The 25,238-nt window shown below is 33.0% G+C and overlaps 1 protein-coding gene across 3 annotated transcripts in view; it reads left to right on the top strand.

Annotated features, from left to right (window-relative positions):
- DST (dystonin) overlaps positions 1-25,238 on the top strand; it is a 591,073-nt gene that overhangs the window by 396,888 nt on the left and 168,947 nt on the right. For 2 of the 3 annotated variants that reach the window (XM_051997184.1, XM_051997185.1), the window contains 8 exons: positions 390-568; positions 2,184-2,322; positions 3,486-3,679; positions 6,225-6,387; positions 7,572-7,655; positions 11,511-11,618; positions 11,914-12,012; positions 22,912-23,040. In XM_051997184.1, coding sequence (XP_051853144.1) covers positions 390-568; positions 2,184-2,322; positions 3,486-3,679; positions 6,225-6,387; positions 7,572-7,655; positions 11,511-11,618; positions 11,914-12,012; positions 22,912-23,040 — 1,095 coding nt within the window. Of the gene's footprint in view, positions 1-389; positions 569-2,183; positions 2,323-3,485; positions 3,680-6,224; positions 6,388-7,571; positions 7,656-11,510; positions 11,619-11,913; positions 12,013-16,345; positions 19,061-19,807; positions 22,828-22,911; positions 23,041-25,238 lie in introns of those variants that run through there. The other variant, XM_051997186.1, reaches the window with a different exon arrangement.

Below are 25,238 nucleotides of genomic sequence, written 5' to 3'. Positions count from 1 at the left end.
TGTACTTAATTATTAAACATCCTTTAAGTATTAAACATTGAAAACTATGAAATGTATTAATGGAGGATGAAGGAAGGAAAGGAAGTCTTTGGTAAGTGACAGTGTTGTAAAAATTGGATCATAGATTTAAAATTAGAAAGGATGACCTTAAAGGCCATCAAATCTAAATCCTTTATTTCGTCAGTGAGCATATAGGCCTACCAGAGATAAGTGACTCATTTAAGTTTACGTAGCTAGTAACTAAGATTGTATTTGAACTTGGGTCTTCTTAATATCCTGCTCACTATTCTATCCACTCTGCCACCTAAATGTATACATAATCATGCTTTTATCCTAAGCAATATATTTAGAATATATACATGATTTACATGAGCTTTTTCCCCCCACAGAAACTCAAAAAAGAGTTGGATCGAATCAAAGATGATTTGGCAACCATCACAGATAAATGTGAAGAATTTTTCAGTCAAGCTGCGGCATCACCATCCACCCCAACTTTGCGCTCAGAACTCAATATCATCATTCAGAACATGAATCAAATCTATTCCATGTCTTCCATTTACATAGATAAGTATGTTATTATTCTTGTGCACATATTGTGAACTCCTTTCCTTGGTACTTTGAAAAATCTGATAGTTTCATGGTATTAGTACACTTTAAGCCATGAAGCTTTCAGTCTTTCAACATTTAATACATTTCATAGTTTTTAAAGTTCAATACTTAAAGGTCATTTTACTGGTGAAGAAATTGAGACCTGCAGCTATTAAGTGATGTGCCCTCAAGGAAATACAGTAGGAAATAGAAGGGCTCAGATTTGAAACCCAAGTTCTCGAATTTCAAAGCTAGCATTCTGCTGTATTCCCTGCCCTCCTTTTTTTTTTTTTTTTTTAAATAGCAATACATGATTGTTTTAATGCAACACATAGATCTTTCTGCATTTGAAGGTTTTGAAGACATCTGTGTAATTATAGCAGAAAAGTTCATCACCTTCTCACTAACCTTCTGTTCCTGAAACTTGATTTAATTAGGCTCATTGTTGGATGCCATATGTACTTGTGAACAAACACACATACACATATACATAATATATTTATTGCCTGTTCATATTCTGGGAAGGATCTGAGGGGAACATTAATGTTAGTATACATCTTTTATGTGTTTTTCATAGGCAGGATAAAGTCAAAGAGATTCATACATTAGGGCTACTTCTCACCTTCTGTGATTCTGATTTGAATTCAAGTTTTAGAAGTATAAATATTAGCCTTGCTTATAATGAAATGTAGCCATTCTTAAGAATTAAACTTTTAGGGTGATTTTTATGATTTCTTTGTAGGAAAGTTTCATGGAAAGCCATGAGTTGATATAAACTGGTTGAGATGAAGGTAAAACTGATGTCATATCAGGGACTTCACAACTTAACTGTTAACTTTCAGATTTATGGGAATTTCTTTTTTGAGTCCTTTTTGATGTTATAAAGTAACATCATTTGTGTATTGATATATCAAATAGACATTTTCTAAGTATGTAGTAGTGAATTGGATTCTAAGTTTTAATGAAAGAATATAATTAATGAATGAAAAAATCATTTTTTAAATGCTTATGTATGCAAAGCACTGGAAAAACAAATAGTAAAGCAAAGGAATCAATACACTCTAAGTAACTCACATTCTAATGGAGGAAATAATGCGCATCAAAGTGATTTCAATTATAGTGACCTTAGTCTGTTACAGCAAGGCAGATAGTAATGCATCTTCTTTTGTGTTCTTTTCATTCACAAAACCATGACAGTCCCTGATGTTAAATCACTTGATGATGTTAGGGACTTTAAAAAGAGAAACTTCTTGGAGTCAAAGGGTACTGGGCTATAGTTTCAGCTCTGCTCCTTAATATTGAATGACATTTTATCATTTGATCTCTCTTAACCTCAGTTCCCTCAGCTGTATAAAGAGGATTTTGGAATAAACTACTTCAGATCTTTTATATTTCCTTATAACAGATGATATCTAAACTCTCTTCCAATCTTGAATCCTATGAGTCTGATACTAATCTACTTATAAATAAAAGTGTTAGAAAATCACTAGCATATCAAATATCTCATGTCATTTTAGGACTGAAAATAGTCTGGGTAAAAAGACATTTTATTGTAGTAAGATGATTACTTAACAAAAATAACTTTTTTTTTCCAGGTTGAAAACTGTTAATTTAGTATTAAAAAATACACAAGGGGCAGAAGCACTTGTAAAACTTTATGAAACTAAACTGTGTGAGGAAGAAGCTGTGACAGCTGACAAGAACAATATTGAAAATCTTATGAGTACTTTAAAAGTATGTATGATTCACATGTTCAAATACATCTCTAAGGGATATCTTTCACATGTGTATGAAATAGATCTATCTGTCTGTATCATGTGTATATGTGTGTATACATCGGAGCACATAAAGAATAGACATTTGGATCCCAATATACAGACCTAACTACATCTCTGAACATAATGTGTATATATAGCGTTTTTAATAATTGACCCCTTTAAAAATTAATTTATTAAAAAGAAACAAATTAGCTACAACTCTCTCTATTGCCTTGTAAAGTCCCTAAATATCTCAGTAGTAGATCAATTTCAAAGTTATTTTCTTTGGAATAAGGTTAATCTTCATTTACGAAATAACTGAATACCTTCATTATTCTTAAGCACAGAGAGTACTTTATGGTTCTATGATGATGTTGAGGTATGGTAGGAATAAGTAAAAAACAAAACAAAATATTTTTTGATTACCTATGATTTATGAGGTAGTGTTCTACATATTGCTTAGGTATAAAGAATGATTTTTTTTTTAAATAGGAAAAGGAATAAATTATATGATTGTTTTTATATATTTGTATATACTTATTCTATAATTTGTTCCATACCAATTATCTCTACATGTCCACTCCATAAAGCCTGGATATTTTAAGATGTATCTCAAGAAACATTTTCTGAACCCCTCTCCAAATTACCTTGTATTTAACTGTTTTTTACTAATATGTGTAGTAGCTACTATTTATAAAGTGTCTTAAGATTTGCAAAGTGCTTTGTATATGGTATCTCACATATATGCTCATGCCATCATAGAACCCCAAATTATGTTCTCCATGAATGGGACTTCAAGCATTATAAATTAGGGCTGCTTAAACTTTTCCCACTTGGGACCCTTTTTCACCTGAAAAATTTTCAATGCAATTCTGAATATATAGGTATATAAAATTGGCATGCAAATCAAAAATTTACTGTTAATAAGTCATCATTTTGTGACTCCCACATTGTTACATGACCCATATTGGGTTATGACCCAGAGTTTCAGAAGCTTTGATATAAATGCTAGCTTATTATCACTACCTGTATGAATAAAGAAAGTATATAGAATTGAGCACATAAATATATTGAATTTTATCACTTAATAGTTGACATGTTCTTAGAAATTATTTTAATAATCATTTTTATCTTTTTAAGCAATGGAGATCTGAAGTTGATGAAAAACGGGAAGTATTTCATGCTTTAGAGGATGAATTACAGAAAGCCAAAGCCATTAGTGATCAGATGTTTATAACCTATAAAGAACGTGATCTTGACTTTGATTGGCACAAAGAAAAAGCAGATCAGTTAGCTGAAAGATGGCAAAATGTTCACACTCAGATTGAAAACAGGTTGGTATGATTTTGTTTTTTGGTGTCTTTCAACCATGTTAAAATATGATTTAATTAAAAAATTATTTTAAAAAACTTTTTTCATAATTTTTGAAAGATTTCTGCATGAACACACACAAAATATACTCTGTCAGCATATTAGAATCAGTATATTTGTGTATATAAACATACATTCACATGTCTTACAGCTATACCTGTACATATATAAATACACATACATAAACCTATTTCATGCACACATATGTGAAGGAGATATTGATATGAATCTCCACAGAGTTTTATTTGTATATATGAGTCCTATATACGTATGCAATCAGTATACACTGTAGTCAGTGTATAATGCAATATACACACATGCACATACATGTAGATATACGCACATACACAAACCTGTGTCTTTACACACATACACATATATGTTTGTACATGCATGTATTGCAGGTGTTTATGCATGTATACACAAAATAAAACAAGTTATTCTATATACTTGTTCTATATATTCTATATACCAAACTACATATAGTTTGGTGAAAATGTGCAAAATCCTCAGGGTAGTGGCTTTGTTATCATGGTGAATGTCTCTGAAAAGATTTTATATGTTTCAGGGAGTTTTCTGTGTAACTTTTAGACATTTTATTCTGAATATGTTTTTATTTTGTGTTAAGGGTGATTTGTCCACTATACTATAATACCTCTTAGGAATATAACGTTCTATTTAACCATTAAAAATATATAGTGTCTCATGAAGAAAACATTGTTCTGGTACTATTATTTGTCCTTCATTTTTGAAGAGGGCCATGACATCAAGAAGATGGTCATGACTTGTAAATAAATTATATTTAAGTGAAAGAGGACTGTGCAAACTCACCAGCCTCACCCGCTCTCCTGGAGCCATCTAGGTCTGATGGCATCATATAGAGCAGGAAGACTGGAAATAGCCTTGGAAGCAGTGTGAGTCCCTGGCCTTTTAAAGCTAATGTCTGAGATAATGTCCATTTAAGTGATTAAGACTAAGATAAAAATGAGGCAAAAATGGCCTCCTTTAGCTATCAAAATTAATATGTGAGGGGAAGATCTTTAAGATTTCTGGCCCAAGCAGAAACAATTGCTCTTTACACTCACTCTGAGTTATCAGAATTAAAACAGTAACCATGTAAGGCTTGTACTGTGACCTGTTGTTGGCTAATCAGTGACAGGTAGGGTGATCTGGGTTTAAGGCATGATCTATCAAAAAGAAATCTAGCCTATAAACCCTAAGATTTCCTGGCCAGATTTCAGTGATCAAAATGTATGTTCCTTTGGGCCGAATACTACAAGGTGTAAGGTCATGATTCCCTATTTGTTCAGAGGGAGAAGAGGAAGGGAAGGAAGGAAGTAGGGAAAGAAGGAGGGAAAGAAAAAAGAAAACAAGGAAAGAAGGAAAAGAGCTGTTATATCCAACTAGAACTGGCTAGTTGGGTCCCTAGTGGGACAGCTATTGTTGTTCACAAGTTGTTGTTTGTCCTTCATTCTTGAACAGGGTCATGACATCAGGAAGGAGATGTCATGACTTGCAAATGAATTAAAGTGAGGGAGGGTTGTGCAAAGTCAACAGCTTCTTTCTCTCCTCTGGAGCCATCTGCGTTCACTGGCAAATCAAGACCACTGGAGTTGGCAATGGAAAACTTTGGCAATTATATATTTGGTATATGACTAAGAAACAGTGTCGATCTTTTTCTTATTTAGGTGATGAATTTATTGTTCAACAACAATTGAATTAACAGAAGGGAAAAGAAATCATATTCTCTTTCAGCTAAAGAGAAAGAAATGAGATGCATAGTTAGTTTTTGAGTAATTTAAATAAGCAGAATAGCATCTTCTCTCATCTTCTAAACTATTAATCAATCAATAAGCATTTATTAAGTATATATACTACTATCATTGCAAATAGCTAACATTTATAGTACTTTAAGGTTTGCAAAGGGATTTGCATATATTATCTCATTTTTGAAAACAAGTAATATGCAAAGTCTTAGGTTAAAAAGACAATAATGACAAATTTCTTATGAGGGGAAAGAAAATGTATAAGCATATACAAAACATTTACAAAGTATTTTAGTAGGGGCAAAGTTTTAGTGGCAGCTAAGTGAGGGAATCAGGAAAGTCTTTAAATATTGATAACATGAATTAAATTTCTTGAAAGAATACTACCACAAAATTAAAATGGTTGTTATTCATAAGGCACATAAACATGGGGATTACCTTTTTTAAAGCTGTGAAAACTGAAGTGTAAATATGATTTGCTTAAAGTAATTAAGATCTTGTCCTAGAACCAAATATTATTTTCCCTCACTTTAGTGAATTACGTTTTTTACCATGTGGTCAGTTTTCAGTAAGTTAGTTGATCATGTCATGCTTGTAGTGAGTATTCAGTAAATGCTAATTAATAATTACTACATAGTTTTGACTTTCTATCGAGAAGCTTTAACCATTATTACTCATATATATCTTTGGAAGTTTCAAACTAATTTTTTATTGATAATTCTTTTTCTTAAATGCAACTAAGATTACGTGACTTGGAAGCTATTGGCAAATCTCTGAAGTACTATAGGGATACATATCATCCTCTGGATGATTGGATTCAGCATGTTGAAGATACTCAGAGAAAGATTCAGGAAAACCAACCCGAGAATAGTAAAACATTGGCAACACAACTGAATCAACAGAAGGTATGAAAAAAATTAGTCTCATATAACAAATCTGTGACTATTTTAGTTTAATAAAACTTCTCATTTTGTCCTCCCACCATCCTTCTCCAATTTCCTAAAAAACACAATTTTCTATACACTTAAGTAATGGATTGGTCAGTAAATCAAAATGGATTCTATTCAAACATGTCATTTAAAAAAAATTTTTTTTTCAAATCTATTGCTAGATTTAAACAGAGAAAACCAGGAAGCACATCTGAATGGCTTTTAAATAGAAATAGTGAAGTAAGACACAAGTGTTGAGATCCTTTGCTTTTGTGCTCTACCTCTGTTATAAATAGGGACCCTGCATATGAAAAACAACCTTTGAAAAACTGGTGAATGGCAAGACACTAAACAGTATAGTTGGGGAGATCAATATCTTTATCTCATCCTTGAAGACTGATCAGTTCTACTTACTCCTGGGTAGGAGGAGAAAGAGGGAAACTCAGATTGGAACTATTCAAAGAAGATGAATAATATGTAGTCTTGAAAACCCTTGAAATTGTGTCAGTACCAAGGTTAATTTTGCAGTTTGGATCTCCAGTGTTTTGGAACTGTTGATCCTGGACTAAGTTATAGATCTCTCATCTTACCTCAGCTTGGTACAATTTCATTTTTTTAACACAAAACTTGGCTTGATGATATCAACAGAATATTTTCTTTTTGGTGAAATGCTTTGACCAAAGGACATTTATTTGGGTTATAGGTAGATGGATTCTTGGGTTAGAGAAAAATATTAGAATTACCAGTGCTGTGACTTCATAAATGCAGATTTTAATGAACCCTATACTAATAATTTTCAACCTTTTATTCCTTTGTGTCCATGTTTGACATGATGAGATTGAATGAGGAGTTACTAAAAGAAGAATGTTTTTGTTTTTGTTTTTGTTTTTTGCCACTGCATATATTGTCTTCACAAGTTCCACTCCTTTGGTTCTAGGGCAAATGAAAATTGTTTTAAAGTTCTTTAAGAGATTATCCACTCTACCCACATATAAATTACAATGGGACTAAGGAGCTAAAGTATTAAATTAAGATGTTATAGCAGTAACTGATTTGATACTATTCCAGCAAATTGAAAAGAAGTTTAATGCTAATTTTTTCTTGGTTAAATTGTCTCTGTTAAATTATTATTTTCTCTTAAATAATTTCTCTGCTTATAGATGCTGGTATCTGAAATAGAAATGAAACAGAACAAGATGGATGAGTGCCAAAAATATTCAGAACAGTATGCAACTGCTGTGAAGGTAGGAGATACTGAGTCAAATTTGGTATCAGTTATGTGATTCATTACAATGCCTTGAATGGTGATGTTTAAATCTTTTTTTCTTTATACAACACCCATTTTTAGGCAATGCTCCTTTATTCAGTACCATTGTTTATATTTGATTCAAAAGATAAATTTTTCCAGTGGGTTGGTTCTTTTCACCAAAGCTGACTTCAAGTTCAGGATGATAATTCTTCTTTTTGTTATGCTTTCTTTGCTGTTCTGTCTCAGCATGTCTCGGTTGGAGCATTCCAGTATATGGTACTGACATAAAATAATTCTGATGCTTCGCCTTCCCTAATGGTATGATACTCCACCAGAGTAAAAAATGGTTATTCTTAGTTCTATTGGTCAAAGAAAAGGAGACACTATGGCTAAATATAGGTGTTCCAGAGTTTTAGTGCAGAAAAATGGTGGTTATCAAAATTAAAAACTGCATTAAAACTTTTGTGAACTTTATAGTTTAAAAAACTTAGAAGTAATGGATTATTTCCCAATGATTTGAAGACTTCATTGACTACATGACCAGGACTATGCTGCCACAGAAGGAATAATTCTCAGACTAGAACTCTTTAAAAAGTATATTTTTGCAATATGATGTTAACTTAAAATGTAGCAGCTTCATTACATTTTATTGCTGGTGTTCTTTTGTGTATTTTAATTTTTTTGTTTTTCACAATTACATGTAAAGCAAATTTTTACATTTGTTTTTAAAATTTTGAGTTCTAGATTTTCTTTCTTCCTCCCCCCCCCAATCCCCTTTTAAGAAGGCACTTGTGTGTTATGCAAAACATTTCCATAAAACTCATGTTGTAAAAGAAGACATAGATTCCCACCCCCCTTAAAGAAAAAGCCCTCAAGAAAAATAAAGTTTAAAAAACAGTGTATGCTTCAATCTGTATTCAGAAACAATCGATTCTTTCTCTGGATAGCATTTTTCATTATTAGTCCTTAGAGTAATCATGAATCATTATATTGATAGGAATAGCAAAACCATTCATAGCTGATCATCCCACAACATTGCTATTGCTTTGTACAGAATACATTTCACTTTGTGTGAGTTTGTGGAGGACTTTTCAGGTTTTTCTGGGCATATCCTGCTCATCATTTCCCTTCGAATCATAATATACAATCATAATCACATACTACAATTTATTCAGCCACATCTCAATTCTTTGCCCTGAGAAGAGAGCTGCTATAAATATTTTGTACATACAACTCCTTTTCTTTTCTTTTTTAAATCTCTTTTGGGACTCGTACCCAGGCGTGGTATTATTTGAGCAAATGATATGCATGATTTTATAGCCCTTTGGGCATAGTTCATATCTTTTGATCATTCATCAATTGGGGAATGGCTCTTTTTTAAAACAAATTTCCCTCACTTCCCAAATGGGAAATGAGACCTTCATCAGAAAAACTTGCTTCAAAATTCTTTTTCCCAGTTTCTGTTGATAACTATATTTCCCACCTGTTTATTCTCTTTCCTTTCACCCTGATCCCTCTCAAAAAATGTTTTGCTTTTAATCAACTCCTCTCCCAATATATCCTACCTTTTATTATCTACCCCCCTTTACTGAGTCTCTTTCCTCTCCTACTTGCTTGCAGGCTAAGATAAATTTCTGTACCCATATTTGAGTGTGTATGTTATTTTCTTTTTGAGTCCATTCTGATGAGAATAAGGTTCATTCATTCACTTGCCCCTCTTCCTCTTCTCTTTCAGTGTAAAAAAATTTTTGTGCCTCTTTTATGGCAGATAATTTACTCCATTCCACTTCTTTCTTTCATCTTTCTCCCTGTACATTACTCTCTTGTCCCTTAATTTAAATTTTTTTAGATATTATCCCTTCATATTCAACTCATACCTGTTCCTTCTGTCTATATATATTAGTCCTTCTAAGTGCCATAATAATGTGAAAGTTCTAATGAGTTACAAGTATCTTCCTCTATGCAGGAATGTAAACAGATAAACCTAATTAAGTCCCTTATGATATACCTTTCCTGATTACCCCCGTATGCTTCTATTGAGTCCTATATTTGAAAATCATATTTTCTCTTCAGATTTTTTTTTTTTTTTTTGTCACAAATGCTTGAAAGTCTTTTATTCCCCTGAAGGATTTTAATCAGTTTTGCTGTGCAGGTGATTCTTGGTTGTAATTCTACCTCAATTGCTCTCTGGAATATAATATTCCAAGACCTCTGATCCTTTAATGTAGAAGCTGCTAAATCATATGTTACTCTGACTGTGGCTCCACCATGTTTCAATTGTTTCTTTCTTGATACTTGAAATATTTTCTTCTTGACCCCGGAGTTCCAGAATTTGGCTACAATATTCCTGGGATTTTTCATTTTGGGATTGCTTTAAGGAAGTGACCATGGATTTTTTCAAATTTCTATTTTATTCCCTGGTTCTAGAATATCAGGACAGTTTTCCTTGATAATTTTTTGAAAGATGATATCTGTTCTCCTTTTTTGATAACAACTTTCAGATAGAACAATAATTTTAAAATGATCTCCATTGAATCTATTTTCAAAGTTGTTTTTCCCAATGAAATATTTAATATTGTTTTCTATTTTTTATTTTTTGGTTTTACTTTTTGATTTTGTTTATTGTTTCTTGATTTCTCATAAAGTTATTAGTTTCCATTTGCTCTATTCTGATTTTCAAGGAATTATTTTCTTTAATGAGCTTTTGTACCTCCTTTCCCATTTGGCCAATTTTGCTTTTTAAGGCATTCTTCTCATTAGCTTTTTGTGTTTCCTTTTGCACCATTCAATTCTTTTCCCAATTTTTCCCCTCCCTCCCTCCTTCCTCCCCCCCCCCCCCTTTTCAAGATTTCTTTTTTTCAAATCCCTTTTGACCTCTTCCATGGCCTGAGATCAATTCTTATTTTTCTTGGATGCTTTGGCTGTATGTAGGAGCTTTGACTTTGTTATTGATTTTTTTTGGCCTTCCCTTGTCACCATAGTAACTTTCCATGGTCAGAATATTTTTCTGTTGTCTGCTCATTTCCCCAGTATATTCCTTGGCTTTCAGCTCTTTGTTAAAGTAGGGCTTAGTTTCCGGCTGGAGAATGTACTGTCTGAAGCTGTTTTCAGAGATCCTTCTAGGGATCTGACCACAAGCATTCCTTTCTGCTCTGGAACTGTGAGGAGTATTCCTGCTCCACTATGGCTGTAAGTTCTAGTGTGTTAAAACAACAGAGTCCTTCCTCAGTGCTAGTAAGGAGATGTTCTGTATGCTGAGGCCTCTGGAAACTGCCACTATCACCCAAACCCACTCCTGATTGCTAGTTTCCTAAGGTCCTCTCACCCTACTGACTAACCTTTCCTTCCAGAACATTTTTTGTTGTCTCTGAGTTGAGAGGTCTATAAATCTCCAGTACTTACTGTAGCTGATTCAGATGCCTGAGGCCCATTCTTGCTTTGCTGATGCTGGAACCTGGTACTGAGGGCTGACTCCCACCCTAATACCACAGATATTTCCTGCTGATCTTCTAAGTTGTCTTTGGCTAGAAAATGTTCCACTATTTATGTGTTCTGATGCTCTAAAATTTGCTTAGAGTTCTTATTTCTTATTAATTATTATTATATGTAATATATTTTATTATTAATTACATATTATATAATTATTAAAATTTATTATTATTTAAGGAGATTTGTAGCAGTTGGGGGAGAGCTCAGTAACTCTCTGACTTTACCGTCCTTGTTCTGCCTCCTCTATTTCTGGTGTTATTGATACATTGTAGAACCATGTTTTTGATTGCTTTAGTTAATTCAAAGTCCTACCAAGTTGGTTTGTTTTTTATAAACTTAATTGTTTGCCTTCATTATATAGGATTATGAATTGCAGACAATGACCTATCGGGCCATGGTAGACTCACAACAGAAATCCCCAGTGAAACGTAGAAGGATGCAGAGCTCAGCTGACCTCATCATCCAAGAGGTAATGGAGATGTTTTTTAAACAGACTGGTTCATGCTAACAGATGATAAATCTAAATGTTTTATTGAAGATTGATGAACAGTTACAGATTTGAAAAAAAAAATCCTCAGGAAAATGCACAATTGAATTTGAAAAATATCAAATATCAGTACTGAGTAAATTCTTGTGAGTTAACTTGTTGCAGAGGAATTTATATGAAAGTTGGGCTAATATTTAATAGCATTATTTGAATGCTATTAAAATTAATAAGAATATTTGTAAATTTACATTTTTGTGTATGTGTTATTTTTTGACAGTTCATGGACTTACGAACCCGCTACACAGCTTTGGTTACTCTAATGACTCAATATATTAAATTTGCTGGTGATTCTTTGAAAAGACTGGAAGAGGAGGAGGTAACTTTTAAATTTAATAGAAAAATTTTTTCAAAAGAAATAAATATGATTGTGAGTCTCAATGTGAGTTTAATAAAAACTTGAATATTAATTTTTTTTATTAAAGACTTCAGTGTTAACAGATGATTGCAAATAAGAGATTCTTTAAAGTTCCAGAAATTAATTATGGTGAAAGCTAAGGATTTGTATCAGAAAATCATGATCACAGTAAATTTTTAACTGGATGTGATTTTATACTACAACATGGCTTTATATTAGTAGCAATATTCCCCTACAAAGGCTTCTTGAGTTTTTTTTTAGCTCATTTTCTTAGAAGCCAGTATTGAATATAATAAATACTTCTTCCAAATGTTTTTCATAAATAGAATTTTTAGTCATCAGAATTTATTTGAGGTTCAGCTTTAGGACTTTAGTATAAGATATAATTTCCTATTTGTTATACTTATAATATTTTAATCTGATAATAAAAGACTGATCTGGATCTAAATATGACAGATATAATAAAATGTATTAAGAAAAATGATATATAGATATAGATATATAGATAAGATAAATAAATGTAGAAATAAACAATAAAGATACTTAGACTACAGATATTCACTATTCCTCACCTTCATATTATGAAGAAGACAGAAATAAACAAATAGCCCAATCATATTTTTTCAAAGCAAAAAGAGTAATTTATCCCTAGGAATGGCTGGCATGAAATGAGTAATCATTTAACAATAGTAGAAATAAAAGGAGGCTTAACTGTTTCTAGACTGTTTCTAATTTATCAGATAGAAAGTAATCATCTGTAGTATCTGTAGTTTAGGATTGGGGTTTATTAAAGTTAATTTATATGTATGACTGTGGTTATAATTTAAATCTGTTAGCTGATGTTTTTCCCCTATACTTTCTCATGGCAAAATTTCTTTGAAGTCCAGAATACATTTACTGTCACTATAGTGTCTCAGTAAAATAACACGCAGAGAGACATTTGTGTGTATGTGGTTTTGAATCATGTTTTTTTTTTTTTTTTTTTTTAAATGAAGTCAGAGCTTCAAAGAAAAATACCCATAAAAATATAAGCTATTAATTTTGGAAAAAAACAGATGGTGGTATGAAGCAATTCTGTGATACTTTTAAAAAACTATTAGACCAAATTTTTTTTATACAGCATATGATGCAGTATAGGATAAATAGATTTTTTTGATAACTTTACCGAAGTGAATGACTTCAACTAAACCATTATATTTTTAAAACCTATGCATATGAAAAAAATTATACTTTTGAAAGTCTATTTGTCTTTTGCATGTTAAAGGAATTAAATTGTGCTTTCTTTCTTTCTTTCTTTTTTTCTTTATTTCTTTCTTGGGATTCTGTTTGAAACTTATCTCAGAACAGACAAAGATAGTATGATGAGTAGCTATATTTAAAAAATGAATGTGTATAGTATTGATTTTTCTCAGTAAGTTCTCTCAAGTTGGCTTACTTGTTCAAATTCTAAGGATGATTTTATGCTGGAAAATTCTTTCCCTCCCATTTCTATCACCTAAGAGAACAAAAAGGAAATTTTAATAGTTAATGAATTTCTGGTAGAAGTGAGTTTCTTTCTGAGAGTACGACAACCTTTATAACTATTTTGGTCTGTTCTGAGTTGACACCTTTCTTTTGCAACAAAATTATTAACAAGTTTAGCTATAAAATAGAGTAATTAGCTGTAGTCAAATTAACAAAGTGACTTTTTAAATCTTTATAATGGAATATTAATGATTTTCTCTTAATTTTTACATTTTAAGATGCTGCCTTTTCAAATATTGCCCATACACTTGATTGCGCTAATAGTTGCTCATACAATATGAAAAATAATTTAATTTTCCTTTTCCTGTTTATTAAATATATTTGTTTTCAAATATTTGCAATTATCCCATTTTCCTCAGAGCTTGATAGTCTTTAATATTCCTAAAATTTTATTGACTTGTGCATTGTATCTATAAATATGGTCATTTTAAACACAGAAAACATATTTTAAAGATAAAATGGTATAGTTTAGTGGAACTGTATTGAAAGAACTGTACCTAGAATATGTACAGTACTTAAATTTTTAGAGACAGGTTCATATTTTCATCTCTTTTCTCACTATATAATTTTGGACAATTTTTGTTACTGTCACAGTCTCGGTTTTCTTATTTACAAAATCAGAGAGTTGAACCTCATGGTTTCAGAGGTCTCTCCCATAGAATAATGTATGATTCTTTTTGAACTTGCTGCAAATAATTAGGTCAAAATAAAGCAAGTTTGTTTCTACTTCCACTTATATTTCCCCACCCTGAACTGAGATTTTTTTGACTTTAAAATATGAACTGTTGAAAAAGTAACTCTAAAGATGAAAGGCAAGACACTAAAGTCTTTTTTTTTTTTTTACTAGAACCATGAAAAATTGCATTTATGATAGGTCTTCTTTGTGGGAATGTGGTATTTTTGGACAATGTAATATTTGTTTTAATCAAATGAAGGCTTTCATTGCTACCACTATAAAAAACATTAGTAGACTACTTTAGGGCTTTGTTTCATATGAATACTACTTAAAATAATTCAACATTTAGAAAAAAAGTTTTCATGCTTGCAAATTTCCCAAGGTGTGGGCTTACATAGATTGGCTGTCTTTATGTATTGCTGGGAATGAAAAAGTCATTAACTAGAGACTAGTCTGATGATTAGCCTCCCAGCACTTAACTGATTCCACAATAGTAGCCATAGAGTTTCACCAGATCTGTCCTCCAAGTTTTTAATCTGTAATGGTCTCCCAGTACTTTGGCTTAATTGATGCAGCTTTTGAGAAGTCATGGTCATTTCCATGTTGTAATGAGCCTTCTAGATCTCCTAGAAAATTATTTAATGGGGGTTGTTAAGATGCCCTTGGAGAATTTGGAAATATTAAGTTGGCCAAAAAAAAATTCTATAATTACATAGTTATGGGGAAAGCTATAAGATATACAGGCTCCTAGGCAAATAAAAATAACCAAAGGTTCTAGTTTAGATGAATTTTTGAATCTGTAATCAAGTTTGATATGCATGGTAATGATTTTAAGTTAATTGCATAAAATGAACAAATCTAAAGCACTTCACTTTGTGTTTCACATATTATGTAAATATCAGATCACTCTAACATTATTTAAAATAGTATTATGAAATAGAACTTAATATTCTTATCTCCCGTCGTACTTTGGGGCTGAAACCATAAGTAAAAAAAAATTTTGTTTAGCAAATCTTATTGTATAAGAAAGAATGGCAAAAGTACCTGGATTCAGAAAGGATTAGATTTCATATCTATCACACAAAAAAAGAAAAACAATATAAAAGACAAACATGTTTATTAAAAAAAAAGCAGCTGAGGGATTATGACTGCCTTTGCATTAGCAAATTTATTGATATAAGGAGCACATCTGGTAAAGGATTTAGACTTTAGAAATTGCATTTTTTTTTATTCTTTTCCTTCTCTCCTACCAAGTTTAGTTGGATCCAGATTAGTGTGAATAATGAATTCCCAGAAATATTTGCAGGTATTTAGATTCTCACCATTCGATGTTACAGTTATGTATGGTCATTGCTTCTAATCCAATGGAAATATTCTGTGCAAATCCAGATAGTCTTAACTACTTCCAGGGATTCATTATTCACAACAATTTGGCTCTAGCGATATGTCATGAGTATTTCTTAATCTGTAGATTATTTTTAAACTTATGCATTTTGTTTAATTTAAAAAATATTTCAAAAATAAGATATATGTTTTGCTTTTCACTGGGCTGGCTAATAAATGCTGAATTCTTTATATTTATTTTCTTTCTGCATGCTATGTTGTTCTTTGTATTTAGCATAACCTGTTTTTTAACAGAAGATTAGTGTGGTTTATAACTGAAATATTGGACTGTGGATTAAGAAGCTAACTCTGAACCATGGACAAATTATTTCTTTAATTCTTGGGACCTCACTTATGGTTGTTATTTGCAAAATGAGTTTAAGCTAAATATTCACTAAGGTCTCTCCCAGTTTTAAGAGTCTATTTGTTACCCATGTTTTAAGAAAATAATTTATTAGAGAAAAAAATTCACAGTTTTTTCATGTATTATGAATTCCTCTCATGAAGGGTGTTTCTTCTTGCAACTAATGGTTACTTTATGAAGCTTCCTATCTGGATATGGTGTTGGTGTTGGTACTGGTGGTGGTGGTATTGGCTTATTCTACACTTTGTCATCCTTGGCTTGTAAGTACTTTGATGAGCTTTGCTTCTGATATTCTGGGCTGCAATTGTAGTAGAACAGACTTGATATTTTTAATAAATTTCTTATAGATTAAAAGATGTAAGGAGACATCTGAACATGGAGTCTATTCAGAGCTTCTTCAGCAACAGAAAGCAACAATGGTGGAGAACAACAAACTCACAGGAAAGATTAGTGAGTTAGAGAAAATGTTAGATGAGCTAAGAAAACAGAAATTCCAGGTAGAACAAGAACTCCCCAGGGTAAAGGCAGCTGCAGAAAATGAGCTGAGGAAGCAGCAAAAAAATGTGGAAGATATTGCTTTGAAGAAAATAAAGGCTGAGAGTGAAGCAAAACAATATCGCTATGAACTTGAGAACATTGTGAAGGAGAAGATAGCAGCAGAACAAGAGTTAGAGCGGGTGAAGAAGCTGACATCAGAAGCAGAAGCAAAGAGAATTGTGGTGGAAGAAAACCTCCGGAATTTTCGGCAGCAGTTAGAGGAGCACACAATTACTAGAAGGACTTTGGAAGACCGTCTTAAAAGAAAAGATACAAGTCTCAGTGACTTAGAGCATCAGAAAAGCATGTTGATGGCAGAACTAAGAAGAAAAAAGGAGAGCGAGGAAGAACTCTTGAAACTGATAAAGCAAATGGAAGGAGACCTTGCGTTTCAAAAGAAAGTTGCAGAAAAGCAGTTGCAAGAAAAGCAGAAAATCGAATCTGAAGCCAGAAGAAAAATAACAGAAATCCAGCTTTCTTGTGGAGAAAATATATTGCCAACTTGCACAATCATACAGGATACACAAGGAAAACAGAAAGCTGATGAACTGAAGCATCAGGTTCATGAACTTACTCTTGCCAACAAAAAGGCTGAAAAGGAGGTAGGAGAACTAAAATACGAGCTGAATGCCCTTCAACTTCAAAAGTTATCATCTGAGGAAAAGGCTCGTTTGCTCAAAGAAAAGTTAGATGAAACAAATAACACATTAAGGTGCCTTAAATTGGAGTTGGAGAAGAAAAACCAAGTAGAACAGGGCTATTCTAGACAGTTAAAAGATCTTAGTAGGCAATTGAACCAAACCACGGATAAAGCTCAAGAAGTAATGCAAGAAGCTAATGACTTAAAGAAAATAAAACATCATTATCAAGTAGAATTGGAAAATCTCCATCAGGAAAAGGGGAAGCTGAAAAGAGAAGTGGACCAAATCACTCAAGCTCAGGCACTAGCTGAAATGAACATTCAACATTTGAATTCTAAGGTCTCCACTCTCCAGCATGAAAAGGCATTAGCTGAAGAAAGAGCAAGAAGCTGCCTAGGGAAATCAGAACATATCAGGACAGAAATATTTGACAGAAATCATGAACAATTACTTCAAAATATCAAAGCAGAAAAAGAAAATAATGAAAAAATCCAGAAACTTAATGAAGACTTGGAAAAAAGTAACGAGTCAGCAGAGATGTTAAAACAGAAAGTGGATGAGCTCACTAGACAGAATAATGAAACCAAATTGATGATGCAGAGAATTCAATCAGACTCAGAGAAAATTGTGCTGGAGAAACAAACTATTCAGCAAAAATGTGAGATCCTAAAAAATCAGGCAAACAGTTTTAAAGAACAGCTCCGTAACACAAATGAACACTTGCACAAGCAGACAAAAACAGAACAAGACTTCCTTAGGAAAATCAAATGTCTGGAAGAAGACTTGGCCAAAACTCAAAGTCTGGTTAATGAATTTAAGAAGAAGTGTGACCAGCAGGACCTTATTATCCAGAATACTGAGAAGGAGGTTAGAAATCTGAGTGCTGAGCTGAGTGCATCTAAAGAGGAAAAAAGACTTGGTGAGAAGAAGGTCCAGATCCAGGAAGCCCAAGTGCAGGAGTTAAATAATAGGTTGAAGAAGGTCCAAAATGAATTACACCTAAAGACTATAGAGGAGCAGATGGCACACCAAAAGATGGTTCTGTTTCAGGAAGAATCTGCTAAGTTCAAACGCTCTGCAGAAGAGTTTAGGAAGAAAGTAGAAAAATTAATGGACTCAAAAGTTATTACTGAAAATGATCTTTCGGGCATAAAACTTGATTTTGTATCTCTTCAGAGAGAAAACTGTATAGCTCAGGAGAATGCTAAGCTATATGAGACAGATATTAAAGAATTAGAAAGAAGACTTCAACAATATCGAGAACAAATGCAGCAAGGAAAGAACATGGAAGCACATCATTATCAAAAATGTCGTAAACTTGAGGAGGAACTGATGGCACAGAAACATGAGGTTGCAAACTTGAAGCAAAAGATGGACCAGCAAATAAAGGAACATGAACATCAGTTAGTTTTGCTTCAGAGTGAGATCCAGAAAAAAAATTTGATTAAAGATTGTAGCTTCAAACCAGATTTTGAAAGGAAAGTAAATGAATATAAATACTATGGTGACCTATCCTCTAGGGGAATTGAACAACTTCAGCAAAAGGCACAATCTCCTTTGTTGAGTTGGGAATCAAAAGGTTTTCCAGGTGAACAGCTGGATGATAAAAGGCTTCATAAAGGTGCTCAACAGATAGCCAAAGAAGTACAGTTCCGGCTACCAAGAATGACACTAGAGGAAGAAAAAAACCAACAATGCTACTCTGAATATTTTTCTCAGACAAGTACTGAGTTGCAGATAACTTTTGATGAAACAAACCCAATTACAAGATTATCAGAACTAGAAAAGATAAGAGACAAAGCTCTATACAATTCCATATCACCTGTTAAATACCAAGATGACAGCTCTGAGATGGAACTGGTGAAACTCATGAAGCCCTTGGAGGTATATTCTACTTTTTGTCAACTATTAAGTATTTATAAGTCACTTTCCTCTTTCTTCCCTGTTTTCTTTAGTACTCTATTGGTTTTTCAAAAAATATTCATTCAGCCAGCATTTAGTCATCATCCCAGTTACTGCTTTGTAGTTTCAATTGGGAAAAAAAGACTGCTGCACTTTCTCAATATTTGATATATTTTTTTGCATTTTAGATGTATCTTTAAAAGCATTGAGATTAAACATATGCAGATATATAATGAATTTCCCTAGGGCTTTAAAAATCGACATTTTGTAAAATGTGGAAGCAAGGAAAAACTAAGAAGTAACCAAAGTAATTACTAATTTGCAGTGAAAATAGATTTCATTTTAGTCATTTAATCTCAAAAATTGGGATTATGAGAAAATTTCAGACTTTTTATTTCTAGTAAGCCTTTTCTATAGGGAAGTATGATACAGTGAAAAGATCATGGGCTCTGGAATTAAATGTTTCCTTTATATTTACTGTATGTGTGTGATGTTCAGTAAGTCACTTATTAACCCCAGTTTCCTTATCTGCATGTGTTAGGGTGTTAGATTAGATGGCTTTTAAGAACACTTCCAAATCTAGATCTGTAATCTTACTCATAACCTATCTTTACAATTTCTACATTTTTTATTCTGCTTGCTGTTCTTTGAGGGAAGGTTTTTGGATTATGGGTGAATACAATTCTTACCAGATCGATTCCTTACTATTTTATAAATTCCTATTTACAGATAGCTAAGAATAAGCAGTATGATATGCATGTTGAAGTCACAACATTAAAGCAAGAAAAAGACCTAGTTCCAGATCATGAAGAGCGAATACTTGAAATAATCAGAACCTCAGATGGATTCAAGAGAGAATTGCCTAAGTTGAATTCTACTAATTTAGAACAAGAGAATTTCCACAATGTTAACAGAAATTATGAGTGTTCTGACAAAGATGATGAATTTAAATTTCAGGGTCTCCAACATATGGTAACTGCTAGGCAGTTGGTTGAGGTGAAGCTTCTTGACATGGGTACACTTGAGCAGCTGCGCCTTGGTCTCAAGTCTGTGGAAGACATTCAGAAAAGTCTAAGCAAGTTTTTGACTAAATCCACTGCAATTGCAGGGCTCTATTTGGAGTCTACCAAAGAAAGAATGACATTCACCTTAGCAGCAAAGAAAATAATCATAGATAAAGCCTTGGCTTTAGCATTTTTGGAAGCTCAAGCAGCAACAGGCTTTATTATTGATCCCATTTCAGGGCAGAAATATTCTGTAGAGAATGCATTTATGAAGGGGATTGTTGATAATGAATTCAAAAATCAGCTTCTTGAAGCTGAAAAGGCAGTCTTAGGATATCTACATGGTTCAAAGAAGTTGTCAGTGTTTCAAGCTATTGAGAGCAGGCTGCTTGAAAGAAAAAAAGGAAAGCATATTCTGGAAGCCCAAGTTGCATGTGGGGGAGTCATTGATCCTGTGAGAAGTGTTCGAGTGCCTCCAGAAATAGCTGTGCAGCTGGGATTGCTGAATAATGCCATTTTACAATTTTTACATGAGCCATCAAGCAACACCAGGGCTTTCCCTAACCCTAATAATAAACAAGCACTCTATTACTCAGAACTATTGAGAATGTGTGTCTTTGACATGGACAGTAAATGCTTCTTACTTCCATATGGAGAAAGGAAAATTTCCAATCTTTCTGTAGAAAAAGCTCAGAAAATTTCTGTAGTAGACATAAAGACAGGAGCAGAACTGACTGCATTTGAAGCTTTTCAAAGAAATCTTATTGAGAAAAACACCTACCTTGAGCTCTCAAGACAGCAGTACCAGTGGAAGGAAGCCACATTCTTTGATTCCTGTGGAAAGACTTCTCATATGCTGACTGATGTTAAAACAGGATTGCAGTTTAGTATCAGTGAGGCAATAGAACAGGGAGTGATTGACAGAGCTCTGGTCAAGAAATGTCAGGAAGGTATCATCACAACCACTGAGCTTGCTGATACTTTGCTGAGTAAATTAGTTCCAAAGAAGGATTTAAATAGCCCAGTTGCAGGGTACTGGCTATCTGATTCTGGTGAAAGGATCTCAGTTCTCAAAGCTTCCCGTAGAAATTTAATTGATCGGATTACTGCCCTTAGATGTCTTGAAGCTCAAGTCAGTACAGGTGGTATCATCGATCCACTCACAGGCCAAAAGTTCAGGGTGACTGAAGCTTTACATAGAGGGTTAATCGATGAGTCATTTGCCCAACAACTACGGCAGTGTGAGGTGGTGTTCAGAGGAATTACTCATCCAGTCACTAACCAGCCTATGTCGATGGTTGAAGCTATGAGCACAAGTATTCAGAACATAGAACTTGGGATCCGATGTTTGGAGTTCCAGTACCTGACAGGTGGGTTAATCCATCCACAGTCTCACACAAGATTGTCAATAGAAGAAGCTTTAACGGAGGGGATCCTTGATGTCCTTACTGCTTCAAAGCTTAAAGATCAGAAGCCCCATGTCAGGGATATAATATGTTCCAAAACTAAAAGGAAATTGACTTATAAAGAAGCCTTAGAGAAAGCAGATTTTGATTTTCACACAGGACTAAGACTCCTGGAAGCATCGGAGCCCCTTATGTCTGGGATTTCCAGTCTCTACTATTCTTCATAAAATTCAGTGACATTACAATAGTGCTTAAGATCTTTTCTCCTTTAAATCATTCAGTTCGCTACTGTTTTCTTGTCAAGTTGGAAACTGTTGTCTAAAAGGATTTGTTACATTTAGAACAAAATAACCATGACTGAAGGAGGATTAAAATGGCTGTAGTTTGAGATTAGTTCTATACACCTGACTAGGCTAAATCAAGTCTTCTACATCCAAGTGTAGACAGGATGAGTTTCAATCAAGTTCATATAATCCTATCACTCCTTCAGAGTTATTCTGTTCTTTACCAGCCCTGAAATGGTTTCATTTAGTTTTGAGATTAGTTCTGTACACCTAACTAGGATAAATCAAGTCTACAACCAAATGTGAACAGGATGAGTTTCAACCAAGTTCATGAAATCCTTTCACTCTTTCAGAGTTATTCTAATCTTTATCAGCCTTAACCTCAGAGTAGGAACTTCATTTCCTGAATGATGCAGTATTTTCAGATCAATCATATGAAACAGCACCAGGAACAAAATTGAGAAAGATCTTCTACTGGCCTTGTATACTTAGGTCCTTCTGAGATTTAGACTGTATTGAAAAATAAAATCATTTGAGTTTTCTTGTATATTACAACTCTATTACATTTTAAAATAGCTAATAAAATTGCATTTATGTTCAAGATCTTAAAAGAAATTTAAAATTATTTATTTTGATAAGGGGGAGGGTGAAAGTGGTGGCTCAATATTATTTGATAGCTATTGCTGGAAATCTTCATATTTTTCTTGTGTAAACATGCTCTGTATTCCTCTAACTTGATAATCTATTCAAGACTCTTCTGTAACAATGACTTGATATGTAATGCTAATGCAAAGGCAGCAATTCAAAGATTTTAGATTTTGAATAAAATCATAATTTGTAATTTGCCATATTGAACAATCATTAGAAAGTTAGATTGATCTTTCAGCAAGGTTTTGATATGATTTGAAGCATTGATCTACAGTTTTTGTTTCCATCAAAAACATTTGGTACCTTCTTTCCAGAGAAAGCTTGAATCTTTTAATACAATGAAATAATATATGGTATGTATGGTTATATCATTGAATAAAACATTTTACTAGTCCTGGTATCAATAATGATATTTTCACATGTTTGTTTGCTAAACAGAAACTAATACTGCAATAATTTTAATATATTTTTTCACAACTCATGCTTACCAGAAGTCACTGGAGGAAGAAAAGAAAGAACATGTTGAAAAAGCCAAAGAGCTACAGAAATGGGTGTCAAATATTAGCAAGACATTGAAAGAAGGAGAGAAGGCTGGCAAATCATCCTTCTCAAAGCAGCAGGTACTCACTCATGGTGTCTGTTTTGGGTTATACCTGCTTCCTGGATATTATACCAATCACTTTATTTCCTTCCAAAATAAAAAAAAAAAATGGAGTTATTAAGATACCATATTTGGGATATGAATTCTTGTTCTTAGAAAGTTCTAAACATCAAAAGATTAAAAAAATTTAAAAGCAAAAGTAAGAAACAATTCTAAATATACATTATATATCAAATACTGTGCTAAGCAGTAGAAATACAAAAGAAAGCAAAAAAAGGTCACTGTCCTGAAACAGCTTACATTCTAATTGGGGAGACCTGTAAATAAACAGTTGCATGTACAGTACATATAGAGTAGAAGGTTTTAGAAGCCTTGGGGAATGAAGACATCCTGAAGGAGATGATACTTTATATAAATCTTGAAGGAAGCCAAATTTTCCATGAGGCAGATGTAAAGAATCAAAGGACACTAGACATGCAGTCAGTTATAAAGACCCAGATGAGAGAAGTATTATGGGCAAATTAGCCTAAAAAATATAAAATAATTTTAAACATGGACATCAATTGATGTACTTTTCATGAGTATCTTATTTACAGGGAGAATATAGAGGTCAGATTAGTGGCTAGAAAGTTCACATTTTAACTCCCTAAATGCTAGATTTCCCACTGTCCTGTAAGATACAACATGAAGTTGGAAAAACACTGAATTGAGAAGTAGGACTGTTGAGTTCAAATTCTGCCTCTGATATTCTGATTGAATAATAGGATCATATATTTAGAGCTGGGAAGGTCTTTAGAAGTCATCCAGTCCTACTGTCTTATTTTATAGATTAGGAGACTGCGACCAAGGTCATATAAGCACTAACCTTCAGAAGTAGAATTTGAACTCTATATCTATTGCTCTTTCCCCTGAAATTTTATGACTTTCAGGTTTTCATTTATTAAAATGGAGCTAATAACCACAGGGATATATATTTTGAAGGATTATTGTGAAGATCGAATGAGACAATTCCTATAAAGCACTTTGAAAACTTTAAAGCATAATATAAATAGCTATTCCTGCCCAAATAAAGTAATCACATCTTATAAATTCTTATCCTAGGTGGAATTTTTTAAATTAAATTAAGCTCTTAACAAAGTTGTTTATTCTAGTCCCACTTGGGATCATCATATTTGTGAGGTCTTTGTCCTCCATTGGCACCTATTGTAACTTGCTGCTTATATCCTAGTGGAGTTGTGGGGCTATCTTTTCTCCCTACTGTTATCACTCATCAGTCTGTGGGCATCATTGCTATTGCTCATACTGCAATTTTTTTCCCTTGCTGAGTAAGTAGCATTTTCTGGCTCTGTCACTTACACAAGGACTTCAAGTCTTGGAGCTTTAGTGAGAATAATCTTCATTATAGAATTAGTCTTCCAAAGTTATTTTTCTGAGGATTGTTTTCTTAGCAATCATTTAATCAATAAAGCTGTCTTCAGGGATTTATTAATCTGATATGCTAAGTACTAAGAATAGAAAGAAAATGAATAAATATAACAAGCCTTGCTCCCAAAGAGCTTACATTTTAATGGGTGATACCACATGTAAACAAAAAGATACATGTGATATATGGTAGAAAAAGGTTGCTTAACCTGAAGTCCACAGATATTTTGGAGATTCTTTTTCTTTAATATATATTTTATTTTCCCCCCATTTAACATGTCAAAACAATTTTAACCTTTATTTTTTAATTTTGAGTTCCAAATTTTATCCCTTTTCCCCCTCCTTTTCCTTCTCCCTGAGATGGTAAGCAATCACATATAGGTTATACATATGTGATCATGTAAAATATTTCTGTATTAGTTATATCTTGGACATCTTTAGGGAAGCTCTGAACTTGGATGGAAAAAAAAGTTACATTTTTATTTTCACTAATTTCTAACTAAAATTATATTTCCTTCAATTATTTATAAAAAAATATTTTGAGAAAGGGTCTGTGAATTTTATCAGACTGCCAAAAGGGTCCATGACACAAAAATGGCTAACAACTCCTGGAAAAGAAGAAAGATAGAGATACAGAGCAGAGACAATCACTGAGAGTCAGTTGACTGGGAGTAGGTGTAGGGGATCAAGAAAGACCATTTGCAGAAGGTGGCTTTTGAACTGAATCTTTAAAGAAGCTGGGGCTATTAGGAGATAGATGGAAGGAAGGTTAAGATTTCAGGCATGAGAGAGAGC

The sequence above is a fragment of the Antechinus flavipes genome, chromosome 4 (genome assembly GCF_016432865.1).
Source record: "Antechinus flavipes isolate AdamAnt ecotype Samford, QLD, Australia chromosome 4, AdamAnt_v2, whole genome shotgun sequence".
In the NCBI taxonomy this organism is placed as follows: Eukaryota; Metazoa; Chordata; class Mammalia; order Dasyuromorphia; family Dasyuridae; genus Antechinus; species Antechinus flavipes.
Note: the sequence above shows the minus strand (reverse complement) of the source record. Positions and strands in the feature narration are given on the sequence as shown.